Here is a 19,404-nt window from a genome sequence, read left to right on the forward strand (position 1 = left end):
CCTGCTGAAGTCCTTGTTCTCTGTTAGGAGAAGGCCTCACTTGGTAAAATTAGAAGAAATGGTGGATAAAAATGAATGAAATTATGACTTGAGAATATTATGAGTTCAGCCAGCCGTATATGGCAAAGGCTCTACTTGCTTGGGCCCCTTAGCCCATGTCCCTGAGAATGCCTTCCCTAGCCTACAGGTCTGAAGGAGCAACTTATCCCTCTCCAACTATTCTCTGGCAATCTTCCTTGCCTGTTTTCTTCACAGCACCAATTACTACGTGAAAGCATCTTGTTTGTGTGTGTTCTTATTGTCAGTTACCTCCCATTGGACTACAAGTTCTATAGAAGCAGAAATCCCACCTCTTTGATTCACTGCTCTATCCCCAGTGACTCGATGAGGTACTCTGTGTATATAAGTGCTCAATAAATATTTGCTGAGTGAATGCATAAAAACTGTATGAGCAACACAGAGCTGAGAGTGGGAGAAATGCATATTCACCCAACTTCAGTGAGATCTCGCTTTCTATTGTGGATTTTTCATTTTAATATAATTCTACATTTATACTGTGGTAGTGACAACTTTTTTTTACATTATTTGTATAACGATTTTTCTTTCATCACAAGGTCACAATCCAAAAAGAAACACATAAAAAAAAGTTCCAAACAAATGTGGAGAAAGGACCAATTTGAAGTATTAAATAGAAAACATTTGACTACAGATCAACTTGACTATATTTTCTTTCAAGAAAGTATTTTTGCTTTTTAACGTGGTCTCATAGGGATTTAATGTTGGTGTCGGAGGTCAGGACAGCACACACACCTTGTAAGCTATGGTATCTCCGTGTGGCAGGTAGACTCTAAGATGGTTCCCCATGACCTCCAACTTTGGTATCTGCACCTTTTTGTCACCCATGCCCTCTGAGTGTCCCTGCAGCCTGTGACTTGCTTCTAGCCAATAGAATATGGCAAAGGTGATGGGATGTTACTTCTGTGATTATACTGTGCTATTTAAGAGTCCATTTTGCTAGTCAGCTCTGGCTAGAGACTGTCTTTGCTGGCTTGATGAAGCAAGGTGCCATGTTGAAACAGCCCACTTGGCAAAGACTGCCTGTGGCCCCCAGGATCTGAGGCAGCCTTCAACCAACAGGCAGCAAGAAGCAGATGGCCCTCAGTCCCACAACCACTAGGAAATGAATTCTCTCACTGGAACATAAAACCAGTTTAAACCATTATCAATCATTTATACCTCAGGGTCCATGAAGGATTTAAGAAGAGGTTTGGTAGAAATGTGGACCAAGGCTTCTGACCTCGAAGGGGATGACTGCTCGTAGGTGAGGGTGGATGCAGAACAGGGAAGCCCAGCTGGAGACAGACTTGTCTGTCATCACTGTTTCGCTTAGCTCTTGGCCATATGGGTGTCTCCACATACTTGTTGCCCATACACTTAATGTCTTAAGAATGATCTGATGGGAAGAGGTATGTTTATAGGGCCCAAAGGGGAAGTAAAAAGGATGGAACTCAGTCACAGAGACGCTGTGAAAAACCCTCTTCATTGATGCTAATGATGGTAGCATGCAGGCAAAACCAGAGAAGGCAAATGAGGGGCAGTTGGTAGGCCTAGTGGTAACTGAACCCATGGGAAATTTGCATCCTCCCTGAACTGAGCTCACCTTTCCCCAGCAGCCTGAGCATCTGCCTTCTAAGTGAACTGTGATTCAGCCGTAGAGCATGAGCAGTCTTCTCACACCCCCGGGAAAGATCAAAAGAGGGACGGTGGGAGGGGGAAGGGAGGAGGCCGGGGAGCAAGACGCAAGGGTCGGAGAGCTGACGGAGGGGCCGAAATGCAGCCAGCACTCTCAGCCTTCTTCATGCTGCTCTTTGTCCTGCTGTGTCTCCTGGGAATCCTGGCCAACGGCTTCATTGTGCTGGTGCTGAGCAGAGAAAGGATGCGGCGTGGGAGGCTGCTTCCCTCCGACATGATCCTCATTAGCTTGGGTGCCTCCCGCTTCTGCCTGCAGTGGGTTGGAATGGTGAACAACTTCTACTACTTCCTCCACCTGAACGAGTACAGCCAAGGTCCTGCCCGGCAACTCACTGGTCTCCACTGGGACTTCCTGAACTCGGCCACCTTCTGGCTTGGCTCTTGGCTCAGTGTCCCCTTCTGCATGAAGATTGCCAACTTCACCCACCCCACCTTCCTCTGGCTGAAGTGGAGGTTCCCAGGGTCAGTGCCCTGGCTCCTCATGGCTTCTCTCCTGATCTCTTTCATCGTCACCCTGCTCTTCTTTTGGGGAAACCATGCTGTGTATCAAGGATTCTTAATTAGAAAATTTCCTGGGAACGTGACCTTCAAGCAGTGGAGCCGGAGGCTGGAAATTCACTATTTCTTGCCCCTGAAACTTATCACCTTGTCAGTTCCCTGCTCTGTCTTTCTGGTCTCAATTGCACTGTTGATTAATTCTCTGAGGCGACACACAGGGAGGATGCAGCGCAGCACCCACAGCCCGCAGGACCCCAGTGGCCAGGCTCATACCAGAGCTCTGAAGTCACTCATCTCCTTCCTCGTTCTTCATGCTCTGTCCTTCGCATCCCTCGTCATCGATGCTGCGGGTTTCTTCTCCTCAGAGAGTGACTGGTACTGGTCATGGCAGATTTTAATCTACCTGTGCACATCTGTCCATCCCTACATCCTCATCCTCAGCAACCTCCGGCTTCGAGGGGTGTGCAGTCAGCTACTTCTGTTGGCCGGGGGCTTCTGGCTGGCCTAGGTGGCATGGTCCCACCCAGACCCCTGGAAGAGACTCAGGGACAATGATGGAGCCAATGCCCACTTACATGGAAATAGCTTCACAGGCAGCTATCCATTGGATTCTACTCTGGGCTTCCTCCTTTGGGAAGGAGAGGAGGGAAGTCAAATCTGGGGATTCTCTGAACGAGATTCCTTCCTTGGGACATCGTTAAATGTCCTCAGAGAGCCAGTATTGTCCAGAAATTCAGAATATAAAGTTTTGTTTACTCTCTATTTTGTATCCCCTCCATTATGTGGCAGCTTTCAGTTAAGAAGTCTTGATGAAAAAGTACATGTGATCTCAATAGCCTCCTAGGGAATGAACTAGGGTGTGGATGGGGAAGGAGCATCCCTCTTGAGGATGATGTAATGGTTGCGACGGGAGCCCCAGGGGATGGTGGCTGTCGCTGACGGTGGTCAGGGCTGTGAGGTCTGACAGCCCTCCCTTTTGTGGAGATTCTTTTTCCTTGTCCACCCTGGGAGAATTTGGTTTTAATTTTATAAAAACTACCGGAAGGTTTCTTTACAGCAACCCATCTCTTTTCTCATTATTATTTCCATTGTTCTGCCTTCGGTTTTCTCCCCTCTGAGGTCTAAGTGGCAGCCAGACTTTTTCCATGTTTATTCTTCCTTTAGAATCACACATTGTAATTTTCCACATTTTCACATTGTCTCTGGAACTTTTTTGTTTTTCCTCAAGCAAGTCACAAAGTCGCATGTGAATTGAATAAACATGTACTTTGAGTTCTGAAAAACGAAGACTCAAGCGTTTCATTTAGTTTGTGTCCAAAAACTATTTAACCTCTTTTTGTTTTTAAGAATCACCCTATTAAATCTTATGTTGAAATGTTGTTTTGAAATAGCTTGCTCCATTTACTGTACAAACATTTCTAGAAATAACTTTGGAAAAAATTCTGTTTAGAGTTGGGTGCCTCCAAGGCAGGCTTAAAAGTTTTTGCTCAAAGGCCCCAGTGTGCAAATTTCAGAGTCTAACTTGCAATTGGATGTCTGATAGGGAGAATTTTAATGTCGTCTGAGAGTGAAAGTAGTTTCCCTGCTGATTAGGGTTTATGCTGCTGAGTGGAACTACACTCATGAACTAAAATCTCTGTGCAGATTATTCCATATTTTTACTTTAAACATTTATTTTTTAATAGGTTACATTTGCATGGCTAAAGATTCAAAATGTACTCAAGACTATATATAGGGGCGCCTGGGTGGCTCAGTCGTTAAGCGTCTGCCTTCAGCTCAGGTCATGATCCCAGGATCCTGGGATCGAGTCCCACATCGGGCTCCCTGCTCAGCGGGAAGCCTGCTTCTCCCTCTCCCACTCCCCCTGCTTGTGTTCCCTCTCTCGCTGTGTCTCTCTCTGTCAAATAAATAAATAAAATCTTAAAAAAAAAAAAAAAGACTATATATAAAAAATCTCTCTCATAACTTCCCCTTCTGAGGCATTCTCATCAGTTTTATGTCTGTCCTTCTAGAGAGATTTCATTCTGTAGCAGAAAGCCACCAATAGCTAACTACCAAACCAGTCAACTAACTTACTTATGTACTTACTTATATATTCCACACAAGGAACTCACTAACCAACTGACTTATTAGCTGTGTTCTTTCTCCTCCTGTCCTTCTACACAGATGGGTGCACAGTACGCATGCTGTTCCACTCCTTGCTCTTTCTACTTGACATATCTTGGAGATCTACATGTTGGGGGAACACCGCGTTTCCTCACTTTTAGGTTTTCTGTCTTTTGTTTTGACATGGATGCACCACAGTGTCTTTAACTGGTCACCTGTTTGTGGTCATTTAGGTTGCTTCCTGTCTTTTGCTATTACCGCAATGTTGCGATGTTGAATGAATCTTCTACATAAGTAATCTTGCACATGTGCCAATTAACCGTAGGATAAATTCCATGAAATGGGATTACTGGGTCAAGTGGCATGTGCATTTCTAATTTTTTTTAATTAACTTATTTTATTTAAATTCAGTTAGTTAGCATATAGTGTATCATTAGTTTCAGATGTAGAGTTCAGTAATTCATCAGGTGCATATAACACCCAGTGCTCATTATATCACGTGCCCTCCTTAATGCCCATCTCCCAAGTTACCCCCCTGCATTTCTAATTTTGACGGATATTGCCCTCTATAGGTTTGGATCAATTTACTTCCCCATCAGCAGTTTAGGAGTGCACATATTTTCACACTTTCTTTTTTGCCAATCTCTTAGGTAAAAAATGGCCTATTAGTGTAGTTGTCATTTGCCTGATTCCTATTTTGGGTAAGGTTTATTATTATTTTATATGATTAGAGCCATTTGTGTGTTTATTTTCTGTAGACAGTTATATCTTTGCTTACTTTTAGATTTGTATTTTTGCTTTTTTCTTATTGGCTTGTAGGAGCTCTTTATATCTTAGAGAAATTAGCTCTTTGTTTTTGATACAAGTGGCAAAACATTCTCCCACCCTCAGTGTTTTTTATTTTATTTTTTGTCTTTTAATCTTAAAAATTTTTTTATTGTTATGTTAATCACCACACATTACATCATTAGTTTTTTATTTTAATTTTTCTTGATACCAATATTAGTTTTAAAACTTTTCTGATTTTGAAGTAATTATAGACTCACAGGAAGTTGTAAGAAGAGTACAGAGCCCTATGTGCCCTCCCGGGGGTTAGCTCCCCCCGATGGTAGTGTCTTACAAAGCCACAGTCCGATAGCGAGACTGGGAAACTGATACAGCTGCGTTACTGCTAAGAAGCCTACAGATCTTACTCAGTTTCCCCTATTCTTTCAAACCTGCATTCATGTGTGTGTGTGATTTGATGCAATTTTATCCCATGTACAGATTCATGTAGCCGCAGTCGAGGCAAGGAACTCTTCCCTCATCACAAAAGAACTCCTATGTGTTACCCGTTTGCATTGTACCTGCCTCCCACCTTACCCTCCATGTGTTTTTATTTTTGCTTTTTACTTTCATAACAATGGCTTTTGCCATGCAGATTTTTTTTTGCTGAATTTATTTATTTATTTGTTTGTTTTTTTTAAGATTTTATTTGTTAGAGAGAGAGAGAGAGAGCACGAGCAGGGGGAGGGGCAGAGGGAGAAGCAGGCTCCCACTGAGCAAAGAGCTGCATGTGCACTCGATCCCAGGACCCTATGATCATGACCCGAGCTGAAGGCAGACGCTTAACCAACTGAGCCACCCACCCATGTGTCCCTTGCTGAATTTATTTAAAACAATAATGACGGCTGGAAGTTTGTCTCATAGTTTGAAGGTATTCCTCACTGTGATATCATTAAAAAAACCTGCCTTTTGGTTTCTTCTAGTACTTCTATGCTTTCATTTTTATATTTAAGTACTTAACCCTTCTGGGATGTATTCTGATATAAGATATCCTATATGGATAAATTTTTTTCCCAAATGATTAGCTTGTTGCCTTAACACTTCTTATTGTATAATTTTTTTCTCCACGGATTTAAAAATACTACCTTTTATCGTTACTCAATTCCTATACATATTGGTTTATTTCCAGACTTTCTATTCTGTTTGCTAACGATATAATCACGTGCCACTATCACCGCATTTTGGGTATTTTAGGTTTATGATGTTTGAGTGACTGGTAAACTAGTCTTTCTTCATTGATCTTCTTTTCTAACTTTCTTGGCTATTATTTTTAAAATAATAGTATCTGGTCCCAAACAAAAATTCCTTTTTAGGAAAATTAAGTTGGATACTGCTAAATGTATAATTCAGCATAAGGAGACATACATATCCATGATGTTGAGTCTTTCTGTTCAAGATTATGGTACGCTTTTCCATTATTCAAGATTTCTTTTATTATTTTCAGTGGTGTTTTAATTTTTTAAAATACAGATCTTTTACATGATGTGCTATGAATGCCTATGTGTAATTAACCCTTTATGCCTTAGTTTCCTGGCATATTCACTGAGGTAATAACAACTGTCTCGAAGTTCACTTAACCAGCTTTTTAAAAAATTTTTTTAATTTAAATTCTAGTTAGTTAACATACAGTGTAATGTTAGTTTTGGGTGTACAATGTAGTGATTCAACACTTCTATACATTCTCTGGTGCTCATCACAGCAAGTGCCCTCCTTAATCCCCATCACCTCTTTCCCCCACCCTACCCCCACCTCCCTTCTGGTAATCATCAGTTTATTCTCTGTAATTAAGAGTCTGTTTCTTGGTTTGTCTCTCTTTCTTTTTTTCCCTTTGTTCATTAAAAACAATTTTTTTTTTCAAGCCCCAACGCAGGGCTTGAACTCATGACCCTGAGATCGAGATCTGAGCTGAAATCAAGAGTCAGACGTTTAACCGACTGAGCCACCCAGGCGCCCCTGTTCATTTGTTTTGTTTCTTAAATTCCACATAGGAGTGAAATCATACGGTATTTGTCTTTCTCTGACTGACTTATTTTGCTTAGCACTTTAATAACTTTTGACGTCAGCTAAGGGAGACAAAAAAAGAGCTAAGAGTTGTGTTTTTTCTTTGAAGACATAAAGGGGAAAGGAGAAAACCAGAATAGGAATAGTAAGAGTTACTAAACATTATCTAGCTGTTATCTTTAAACTGTGTTCCCTATTATGTGTTGTAATGTCGCTATATTGAGCTGTTCTATTGAGAAAAGAAATGAAAAGACTGAGAAAATGAACTGGAGATTAAACCAGCAGGAAATCAGATTGATTGGTGGACTTTGGACTGTGTGCTAGGCATTCCACAGCCCTCTTCTGGTAGCATTTCCTAATAGCAAATCCAGTTCTGTGGTGTCAGGAAAGCTTAGCTAAAACCTCTATCTTATCGACCCATGGCAAATATCACAGCTCACTGCCAAAGGTTTCATAGAAGAAATTTTGTAAAAATTTAAAAACATAACGCAAAACAATATATAAGTCAGGATGTGTTAACGTTGTGGAGGGCCACCAATTGTTTGAGAATGTATTTGGTGAGCGGATATTTTTGGGGTGCCCACCTGTAGACACGCCCTGGGCATTACAGACATCGTTTCTACCCCCATGGTGTTTTGGGGAGCCTTGTGGGGAGCCAGGGGCAAAGTGTCTAGTCATACAAATGAGCATATCACTACAAATCCCTCAGCAGGTGATAACATTGTGGATGAGATGACATTTAAACACACAATTCCGGGTGCCTGTAGACCCGGAAACCTGCCAGTGAATTCCAGGCTGAGAACCCTGCTCTCTAGTAGTAGTTTGGTCGTGTAATTGTGTGAAGCAGAGTGCTTTGGGGTGGGGGTGGGGGTGGCGGGATTTTTGTTCTGGATAGAAGAGACTGGATCTGTGCTTTCCTGACAAAGCAGGGAGGTCTTACCATTAGGGATCCTCTACCATGAAGTTCCCAGGTCTGTTCAGAATGGCCACGGAACAATGTTCCTCATGCCTATTGACTCCCTCCTTTGTCTCTGAGTGACTCTAGAAATACTCTCCTAATATAGTTCCCACCTCAGACCTCAGTTTTTCTCTCCTGTTCTTCATGCATTGGTTTATTCTCCATGAGAAAAGATAAAAAAAGTATGAAGGCTTTGCCAGGCTCATACCTTTGATAAGAATCAGACCCATTTTTGTGAATCAGTATTAGAAAAGCAGACTCCAAATCCTTCCTGAACCAGACTGGGACCTGTCTAACCAGAGGGTTGCCTCTTGAGATACGGCATGAGATCAGAAAAAACAGCGTTGTCCCCGCTTACAAAAACACCAAGTAAACTCTGTTTATTTTTACTTAGGCTTCAGAGTGTTACTCAGATGGCTAGCTTTTCATTAAAAAAAAAAAAAAGTAGAAGGCACTTTACAGTTACCCCTCTGTTCAATCTCAACTTTAAGATCTGTTCACTTTTACTTTTAACATTTCCCTATGTTTTAAATGATTTCTAGTCTACATTCTTCCCAACTCTTTTGGTCTTTGAAAGCTCATCTACCTGCTCTACGAAGTCTGCCCTAATTAGAGGAAGTTGAATTATAAATAGTTGTTTCACTTAACTCTCTCTAGTTAAGCATGAAATAGAGAGTTTGTTGGACTAAAGGAAGAAAAAGTCTGTGCTACTTGTTTTTGTCTAGTTAGTCTAACAGGCCCGGTCCAGAGGAAGAGGACAGCTTCTGGAATACCCTATAAGATAAGTTATTCCCCATGTCAAAAACTCTGCTGTCTTGCCAGGGCCTCTAAAGCAAATTCTTTGGCCTAGTTTTCAGAGACCTATGAAGTCCACCCCCTCTTTCCAGCCTTACTTCTGCCTCATAACTCCTCAGAATGAAGTCTTTGCTCTAACCAAACTGGTTTGCTCACTCTTTCCCAGGCAGACCTCAGTTTTTTCTACTTCCTCACTTCATTTGGGTCGTTCCCCCACTCACCAAGAATGGACATATCTCTCTCAACTCCCTCAACTGTCCAAATTTGACCATTTTCTAAGGCCCAATTTAATTTTTTCTTCTCCTTTAATCCCTTTTTTCTTTAAAGATTTTATTTATTTATTTAGAGAGAGAGAGGGAGCATGAGAGGGGGGAGGGTCAGAAGGAGAAGCAGACTTCCTGCTGAGCAGGGAGCCTGATGCGGGGCTCTATCCCAGGGATTCCCAGGCTTGGCAATCATGACCTGAGCCGAAGACAGATGCTTAACCGACTGAGTCACCCAGGCGCCCCTCCTCTAATCCCTTGTCAAACCATCAGATTTTTTTCCCTTCATGGGAGAATTTCATGAATTCCATGGGCTTTTTAATCTCTATCCAGTATTTGGTAATTAACCAAATATTCCCTTATTTTATTTTTTGCATTGTTGGATTATGTTGCAAGTTCTTTTTTCTTTTTTGAAACTTATCTTTTATCTTTCTAAATAGTCTCCAGGTTGTGGGGAAGGATCTCCTATCAGAATTTGTGTGTCTCTTGCAGGACCTGGCATGGTGTATTGCACACAAATCTATTTACTGATTGATATTTCTTTCCAAGACCTGAATGGTGTCCCAGGTCCATGATGCTCTTAGCACCTGGGAGGAGGGGGTTGGGATGATAACTGTGGTGAGGAAAGGCTTCAGGCTGGGCACAGAAGAGGTGTTCATTAAATGTGGTATTTGGTGATTGACTGCAGAGGTAAAGTTGACATTTAGGGAGATGGTGAAAGTGGTCGTGGGGATTATGCTGATGTTCATCCAGTCAACAAATGTTTAACATTTCTGATTGGTGTAAACTGCTTTTGAATCTTGATGAGAACAGGTTAGAGCTACAAAGATTTCAGAACTTGTCATTATCTATATATGCCTTCAAAAACAAAGAGTACATTTTTCACATATACACACACACATGTGTGCACAGTTGCACAAATACTTAATCCCTTAGTACAAGCTTCACTGTCCTTAGGGAGCAGCCTTCTCTTTTCCACTTCTCAGTTTGTCTGTATTTCTCTGTTAACACAACTGAGTTCCTACCCAGCATTCAGCTCTGGGCCCCAGCAGCCCCACGAGACTGGAGCCACCATTACAATCTGGTGTGTGTGACATCCACACAGCCACGTGGTTCAGCACGTGGTGTCCACAGGTGGGCAGGTGCATGGTGACCACCGTCTCCACCACAGAATTTGCCAGGCCTACGAGCCAAGAGACAGCTGCCAGCCCAGCACAGCACCTTGGGCTCATCACTGCCACGTAGCGCAAGGGGTCACAGACAGCCACGTAGCGGTCATAGGCCGTAGCGGCCAGCAGCAGGAACTCGGTACCCCCCAGGGCCAGTGAGAAGAAGAGCTGGGTCCCACATCGGTTGAAGGAGATGGTCTTCTTCTCCAGCAGGAAGTGCACCAGCATCTGGGGGACCCCGCTAGAGGTGTAGCAAATGTCCACCACCGAGAGATTGCAGAGGAAGAAGTACATGGGCAGGTGCAGTCGTGTGTCCAGTCCAATCAGGAGGATGATGAGCCCGTTGCCCAGCAGGGTCAGCAGATAGGCGGCCCCAAACAGGACAAAGAGTCCAGCCTGGGTCTGCCTGTCACTGGAGAGCCCCAGGAGGACAAACTCACTTTCCCAGGTCAGGTTGTCCCTCCTCATGGAGCAGGTGGGTCAGGCTGCCAGCAGGAAGAGGTAGGTCAGAGTCTATGGCCATACCACCCTGAACGTGCCCGATCTTGTCTGATCTCGGAAGCTAAGCAGGGTCGGGCCTGGTTAGTACTTGGATGAGAGAGGCCAGAATCAATCAGAATTCACAGTCTGGGCCTGAACAAAGGACTGTAAGCAGGACTGCAAGAATTTTTATGTTTTCTCCATTAGACTCTGAGCTTCTGGAAATCAGGGATCTTTTGTGATTTTTTTCTTTTCTTTTTTTTTTGAGAGAGACACAGAGAGAGTGCCTGTGGGGTGGGGGAGGGGCAGAGGGAGGGGGGGAGAGAGAGAGAGAGAATCTTAAGCAGGCTCCACACCCAGCACAGAGCCCCACCCGGGGCTTAATCTCAGGACGCTGAGATCATGACCTGAGCTGAAATCAAGAGTTGGATGCTTAACTGACTGAGCCACCCAGGGGCCCCTGTGATTTTTCTTTGTATGCAAAGATTCCTAACAAATGTTTCACAATAAAATGTTTGAGTACACAAATTAAAAAAAAAAAGTTTAAAGCAGTGGCCTTGAGGATTATTCTCCAATCCTAAGATGTCGGACTTGTGTTCTGGACTTCCTCCTTGTCTTTACTGCTCACACTGGAGCTCGTGGTTCTTCCTGTTCCTCCCATAAGCCAGGCTGGGTCAGTGACAGAGAAAATCGCTCACTTGGTTCTCGGTGTACTGATTAATCAGGCTTATTCCTGGGTTGATAAGATCAGGGCCTCAATGTAGAACATTACATTAACTATAATTATGTCCCAGCTTCTTGTGATTATGCTATTTCCTTGGTGAAATGCTGGCATTTCTTTGGATGGTAAAGTAAGTGATTTATAAAAGATGAATGCATACATCACTTACTTGCAATGATAGCATTTGGAACTTGCCGGTGCCCACAGATGAAGTCAGTAAGGGAGTGCCTCTGAAACCCTTTGAGCTGTGTTATGTGTAAATCCTGTCACAGCAGAGACAGGTTTGCCCTTGGAACACCTCCCTGTTTACTTTGCTGGTCTTTAGCCTCCCAAAGGATAAGTTGTCATATTTCCTTTATTACAAATGTACTAAGCAATTTATAGTCTTTATTTAACTGTATATTAACAGCAAGTCCCCCTAGCTCCATTGCCATATTTACATTGTGTGTCTTTGCAACATGGTGGGAGGAGATAGTGCTATTGGCTAGTTTAGGAATAAGGAGAGACCACAGGGACATGGAGAAGAGTCCAGCTGCTGGAAAAGCCCATTTGGATGCTCACTGGGGAAGCTTGAGATGGAAGGAAAAACTCCAGATACTAGGATTTGCCTATGAAAATCCCACACCGCCCATGGTGGACGCCAGAACAGTGCCTGCCACGGTAGCTACACATTAGAATCACCCGGCACACTTCGAAGACCAGACCAGAAGCTGAGACCATACTCCACGGCAATTAAGTCACAATCTCAGGTGAGTGAAACACGGATATTAGTATATTCATAACTTTTAACATTTCCCAAACAATTAAAATGTGAAGCTAAGTTTGAGAACCACTGCTATAGATGGGACCTTTTAATCTTATTTTTGAAGATTCAAGACATGTTCTTTTTGGGAGAGGAATATGTTTTGAGATGAATCTAGAAGAGTTTTTGTGGAGGAAAGATCTTTTGGGCTAAGCTTCTCATTCTTTGTTTGAAAAAGTCGAGGCCGAGAGAATTTAAATGATTTGCCTCAAATTCCACTGAATCAGTGAAAAAGTGATCCTTGATATCTTGCCTTCTTTGTGTGTGTTGGGTCTTCCCTTAGTCTTACTTTCTTAGGTCTTGTCCAAAAACAATGTTTCAGAGTATCTTAGACCCAGGGAAGAAGTAGTAAATATCAAGTGAGATCATGTGTGAGAAAGCCCTCATAAATTTCAGAGCATCATCTAAATGAGAAGGATCTGTATTATAGATATGAGAGATGGGTCATAGAATCCAATGAAATGGAAATGAAAATAATTCCACCCAAGTCATTTTAACCAGGCTTGAAGATTGGGCTCATGGCTGGATGGGGAAGAGGGCAGAGCCACTGGGCACACCCTCTCTCTCTAGCTAGTTGGAACCCACGCTTTTCCTCCGGAACCCACGCTTTTCCTCCTTTCAGTCCTTCTTGGCCAGAAGGTGTCACTGTAGAAAATGCTAGAATAGAGACTGGCTTTGGGAGGGTACCTTGCTGATTTTCAGAGCCCTGCACCTGGGATGGAGCCCCAGATTCCCATTGAAACTATTTCTTTCATCGGTGCAGTAAGTAGCCAAACTTTACTCCCCAAATGTGGCTCCTGAGTGCTCAGAACAGCATTAACTGGAATTGTCACCACGGAAGAGAATAAAATGCAAAATGAGAACACAGAAGTGAAAAAAAAAGCTTGAAGGAACTTTTAGGATCCTCATTTCCACCTTATCATTTTACAGAATGAGAAAACTGAGGCTAGGGGAGCAGAAGTGATTGTGTGAGGTTGTTCCGCCAGCTAGGAACAGAGCTGGAACTGGGTCTGGAATCAGAGGACCCTATTCCCATGTTCTTCCTTCTGCATCACGTTGTGTGATCACTTGGAGTGCGGACTGTATCGCAGCAGGTCGTGGGGAGCAGCGTCCCCACGGAACGATGTGTGCGACAGGTTTGATTTACGGAGGGGAGGGTGATGTCAGGAAAGGTGTAGTGTTTAGGACGCTGCTCCTGGGGGACTTTGAGCTGCCGCAAAGTGATGCAGGGAAACTGGCTGAAGAGCAGTTTGGATAGGCCAGCACACTGGTGGCCCAGGTCATTAGATCAGCTGACCTCCTTCCATTTCATTGGTAAAAGGGAAACATCCACCCTAGAGTTTAGTGAGAGTAGGGAGTCCACACACCTGGACTCTCAACTTTCTCTGCAGCCAGGGGTAGAATTGGAAAAACCCTCCACTAAGCCTTGCCTTTTCACTTCCCTTTTATGACTTCTAACAAACTACCTGCTTGGAGGGTAGAGAGGGTGTTTTCTCTTTTTATTGCACCCCTTTCTCATTTCCAGCAGAGACTGGCACATACAGTTGATGGCCTGACTGACTGAATGAACATCCTAGTAAGGAGTGGTTTCTTTAAAATTCAGCCTCTCATCTAGAGCTCAGTATAGAACCTTCTTGTTGATGTTTTAGAGAGTCCACTCTGTAATAACACTTCAAGAATGACTCCACTCAGAAGAGCTCTTGAGGGACTAGTTTTTTCCTCCTGATTAGTAAGTGCCCTTCAAATACACTGAATCTCTCTTTAAAGAGATAAGGGCCAAAAATTCTTTTTCTTTTTCTTCTTTTTTTTTAATTTCTATTTTTATATTTTAGAGAGAGAGAGAGAAGATATGTGAGCAGGGGTTGAGGGGTCGGGGCAGATGGAGAGGGAGAGTCCTAAGCAGGCTCCACGCCCAGCGCAGAGCCTGACACAGGGCTCAATCTCACGACCCTGGGATCATGACCTGAGCCAAAATCAAGAATCAGATGCTTAACTGACTGAGCCACCCAGGAGCCCCAAAAATTCTTTTTAAGTTCTAAAAGTCAAACAATAGGGTAAGTAGGAAAATATTTTGGACCTACCATCCCTTCTATCTTGTAACTTAATGAATTAGTGTCTTCTTTGGATAAACTAGATGTTTGCACTCCTTCCATGAACAATAGAATATAAGTATTATTTTATATACGTAGGGTATGTTTTCATTATAATGATGAAAAGTAATAGATTATTGTCCCTACGATATTGTAACTTAATGAAGGATTATAACTCAACCAGTAAAGAAGCCATATCATTGCCTTTGGTTGACACCTTCCAAGTTTCAATTGGTTTTATAAAAAAGAACCCCCTTACACAAAGTTTGCTCACTCAGTGATCTTGGTGATCATTTTGTAGCCTGGCTATGTTAGAAGGTGTACTAGGATATCACACTGCTCAATGCTAGATGTTCCAGATAGGTGATGAAGATAAAAGAAAATATAGTAAATTATAAGAGCTTGTGATTTGTTCTTCCTCGTTAACTAAAGAGAAAGAACTGAGGTTTCCTTGCTGTGCAAAATGCAGACACTGGGCAAAGAACAGGCAAACACCTAAACACAGAGGCACTAGAGAAAGGAAAAGATAATTTGTTGATTTGGGAAGAGAACTTAATAGTTACAGAAGGATCTAAAAATGATGATGAGTTAATACATTTTGACTGGAGATGGGGCTGAGTGCCTCCCATGGGAGTGGGAGCAGGGAGGGAGGAAGGCCAATGAAGGGTGCTGGTGGTAGTAGGCGAGAAGGAGGTGGGCAGGGGCTGAGGGAGGGAGTGAGAGAAGCTGACACTCAAGGGAGGGGAAGGAAGCAGAGGGCGTCTTAAATAAAAAATGAAAAAAAAAAATTTGCTGGACATTTCTCCAAAGAAGATATATAAATGGTCAATAAGCACCTGGAAAGATGCTCAGCATCATTAGTCATTAGGGACATGCAAATCAAAACCAGAGTAGGATATCATTTCCTATCTCCTGGGATGGCTATAATCAAAGCAAAACCTAAGGGTTGGGAGGATGTGGAGAAGTTGGAACCCTCCCTGGGGTGGGTGGTTCAACTGTGGATGACAACACTTCGGCAGTTCCTCGAAAAGTTAAACATAGAATTATCATATGATCCAGCAATTCCACTCCAAGGTATATACCCCAAAGGATTGAAAACAGGTTTTCAAACAAAAACATACACATGAACGTTTATAGCAGCACTGTTCACAGCAGCCAATAGTTAGAAACAACCCAAACATCCCCTACCTGATGAATAAGGAAAATATGTTTGTTTCCATACAATAGGAATATGATCCAGCCATAACAAAGGAATAAAGCACTGTCACGTGCTTCAAAAACATGGCAGTCAGTGAAAGAAGCACAAAAGGTCACGTATTGAATCCATTTCAGTTAAGTATCTAGAGTAGGCAAATCCATAAAGGCAGAAAGCAGATCAGGGTTGCCAGGGCCTCGGTGGAGGGAGGAATGGAGAGGGACTGCTTAAAGGGTATGAGGTGCCCTTTTGGGGTGATGAAAATGTTTTGGAACTACATAGACCTAAGGTTGAATAACATGGTGAATATACTAAATATACGGAATTGTACACTTTAAAATGGTAAAAATCATGACTCATATGTTATGTGAATTTTATCTCAAAAAAGAAGTTTTACTAGAATTTAAAAAGGTACTCCAGGGGCACCTGGGTGGCTCAGTGTGTTAAGCATCTGACTCTTGATCTCAGCCTAGGTCCTGATCTAGGGTCATGAGTTTAAGCCCCATGTTGGGCTCCACGTTGGGCTCCATGCTGGGTGTAGAGCCTACTTTAAAAAAAGTTATAATAGGGGCATCTGGGTGGCTGAGTCGTTAAGCGTCTGCCTTCGGCTCGGGTCATGATCCCAGGGTCCTGGGATCGAGCCCCACATCGGGCTCCCCGCTCTGCATGAAGTCTGCTTCTCCCTCTCCCACTCCCCCTGCTTGTGTTCCCTCTCTTGCTGTGTCTCTCTCTGTCAAATAAATAAAATCTTTAAAAAAAAAAAAGTTATGGGCGCCTGGGTGGCTCAGTTGGTTAAGCGACTGCCTTCGGCTCAGGTCATGATCCTGGAGTCCCGGGATCGAGTCCCGCATCGGGCTCCCTGCTTAGCAGGGAGTCTGCTTCTCCTTCTGACCCTCCCCCCTCTCATGCTCTCTCTCTCTATCTCATTCTCTCTCTCAATAAATAAATAAAATCTTTAAAAAAAAAAAAAAAAGTTATAATAATAAAAAAAATAATAAGGTACTCCATTTCCTCCGTTGCAACCTTTTGGCCTTTTCTCAGGAGATTTAGAAGTTTGAATTGTTCTCAGTTTATTTTTTTTTTTTAATTTTTAAAAGATTTTATTTATTTCTTTGAGATAGAGCAGAGTGAGGGAGAGCATGAGTCGGGGGTGGGGTGGGGGGGTGGGGGAGGAGCAGAGAGAGAGGGAGAAGCAGACTCCCGCCTAAGTAGGTTGCTAGATGTTGATGTGGGGCTTGATTCCAGGACCTAGGAATCACGACCTGAGCCGAAGGCAGATGCTTAACCCACTGAGCCACCCAGGCGCCCCTCAATTTATGTTTTTTTGTTTATTTATGGGTAAGACAAACCAGATATCTGTAATATTTAGGTAAGAGATACTTTATTTTAATTTTTAAATGTTTTAAGTATTTTTCTTGGGGCGCCTGGGTGGCTCAGTCGTTAAGCGTCTGCCTTCGGCTCAGGTTATGATCCCAGGGTCCTGGGATTGAGTCCTGCATTGGGCTCCCTGCTCCGCGGGAAGCCTGCTTCTCCCTCTCCCACTCCCCCTGCTTGTGTTCCCTCTCTCGCTGTGTCTCTCTCTGTCAAATAAATAAATAAAATCTTTAAAAAAAAAATAAATGTTTTAAGTATTTTTCTGGACAAGATTATCGCTGTTTTGTTTTCTGGGTTAGAATGTTTAGTGCTCAGTCACTCATTGTGTGTTACCAGAGTAGAGCAAACTTGGAAACAGATTTCTTGCTGAGGAATCTGCTCATTTGGCTCACCTCTGATGGTGTGTGGCATGATAGTCAAGTGTGAATTCTGAATACATCTCTCTTTTCAGAAGAGTACATCCTTAGACCTGATTGTGTAGAAAGTATGTGTTTGAGGTTCAGAAGGCTTGACTTGTTGGCCAGCCATTTGCCCCCACTGCAAGCCTGAGAGTATGGAGGCATGCAGAGTGACATTCGTGTGACTCATGCACGCTCCAGGGCTGCTCATCAGGGTTGTAAGGACTGTTACTATGACTTTGGCTCCATGTCCCTGTGTGAATTCCCCACCCTGCTGAGCTGGGCTGGACCATGTGTGAGTCACATGGGTGACCTTTGCACCTCTGGCCCAGTGCCTGTTAGATCCTTTGGGCACAGTGAATTTTGTAAATTACAGCTCCCTCCTCCCCTCCCTCTTCTCACTGATTGCAGAAAAGCTTAGACACGTAGTTGTAGATTTTCGAAGGAAATATACTTTCCTGGCATAAGTTTTGTGCATTGCCCTGACTTCTGATTTGATCTTCTTTTCCAGTTCATATATGGTGGGTTATCTTTTTTGTTTTTTCCGTTTAGTTTTCTGTAGTGTGTATGTATTTGTAAATTGTAATTCACATTTTTGGACTAAGGGACCAAAAAAAGAGCCCAGGGATAAAATCCATTTCCCTATTACCTCAAAAGATAGTGAGTGGTGTAGATTGTGGTCCTCCTACCTGCTCCCTCACAGCACGCACGTGCACAGACACATGCATACATTATGCCGAGGACACACTCCAAGGTCCATGGTCTTCAGAGTGAGGCCTCTTATGATAAAGTTGCACACTGAAGTTTTGATTCAGAACTGCTCATCAGAACTCGACCCAGAGCGGCCTTCATCTCCTTGTTCCGCAGACTGTAGATGAGTGGATTCAGCATGGGGGTCACCACGGCGTAAAAGAGCACCACCACCTTGTCCTGCTCGGCCGAGGCTGTGGAGCGGGGCTGCATGTAGGTAACCAGGGCCATCCCGTAAGACATGGAGACCACAGTGAGGTGGGAGGCACAGGTCCCGAAGGCTTTGCGGCGTCCCCCCATGGAGTGGATCTGCAGAATGGCTGCCACAATGTAGGCATAGGACAGTGAGACCAGGCAGCAGGGCACCAGCAGCACCACCACACTGGAGGCCAGTATGACCACCTGGTTGAGGGTGACGTCAACGCAGGCCAAGCGGACGAATGCCAGCGTCTCACAGGCCACGTGGTTCAGCACACGGTGTCCACAGGTGGGCAGGCGCATGGTGACCACCGTCTCCACCACAGAATTTGCCAGGCCTACGAGCCAAGAGACAGCTGCCAGCCCAGCACAGCACCTTGGGCTCATCACTGCCACGTAGCGCAAGGGGTCACAGACAGCCACGTAGCGGTCATAGGCCATAGCGGCCAGCAGCAGGAACTCGGTACCCCCCAGGGCCAGCGAGAAGAAGAGCTGGGTCCCACATCGGATGAAGGAGATGGTCTTCTTCTCCAGCAGGAAGTGCACCAGCATCTGGGGGACCCCGCTAGAGGTGTAGCAAATGTCCACCACCGAGAGGTTGCCGAGGAAGAAGTACATGGGCAGGTGCAGTCGTGTGTCCAGTCCGATCAGGAGGATGATGAGCCCGTTGCCCAGCAGGGTCAGCAGATAGGCGGCCCCAAACAGGACAAAGAGTCCAGCCTGGGTCTGCCTGTCACTGGAGAGCCCCAGGAGGACAAACTCACTTTCCCAGGTCAGGTTGTCCCTCCTCATGGAGCAGGTGGGTCAGGCTGCCAGGAGAGAAGCAAAGGCAGAGAGGGGTAAGCAAAGGTCCCACTTTAGGAGTTGGGGATTAGGCTGGGAGCTGGAACTGGAGATGCAACAGGGACACCTACCCTCGGGTTCCTTAACCTAGATGCTTAGGGAGAATGCAATGAAAGTGCTGGAGGAAGGGACAGCTGGACTCTCAACTAGACTGAGATTCTCAAGGCTAAAGTCCCTGTTCTGGTC

The 19,404-nt window shown here is 44.0% G+C and overlaps 3 protein-coding genes across 3 annotated transcripts; 1 reads left to right on the forward strand and 2 right to left on the reverse strand.

Moving 5' to 3' along the window:
* The first annotated feature begins 1,831 nt into the window (after positions 1–1,831).
* On the forward strand, positions 1,832–2,758 carry LOC118532569 (taste receptor type 2 member 41). Its single transcript, XM_036087244.2, has one exon. It carries the CDS (start codon positions 1,832–1,834, stop codon positions 2,756–2,758), a length of 927 nt encoding a protein of 308 aa, XP_035943137.1.
* Positions 2,759–10,202: 7,444 nt separating this feature from the next.
* LOC118532574 (olfactory receptor 2F1-like) lies at positions 10,203–10,835 on the reverse strand. Its single transcript, XM_036087249.2, has one exon. It carries the CDS (start codon positions 10,833–10,835, stop codon positions 10,203–10,205), a length of 633 nt encoding a protein of 210 aa, XP_035943142.2.
* A 7,372-nt stretch (positions 10,836–18,207) lies between these two features.
* Positions 18,208–19,167, reverse strand: LOC118532582 (olfactory receptor 2F1-like). The gene has a single exon (XM_036087253.2). The coding sequence runs from the start codon at positions 19,165–19,167 to the stop codon at positions 18,208–18,210; it is 960 nt and encodes a 319-aa protein (XP_035943146.1).
* Positions 19,168–19,404: the final 237 nt, after the last annotated feature.

Source organism: Halichoerus grypus, chromosome 12 (genome assembly GCF_964656455.1).
Source record: "Halichoerus grypus chromosome 12, mHalGry1.hap1.1, whole genome shotgun sequence".
NCBI classification, from domain to species: Eukaryota; Metazoa; Chordata; class Mammalia; order Carnivora; family Phocidae; genus Halichoerus; species Halichoerus grypus.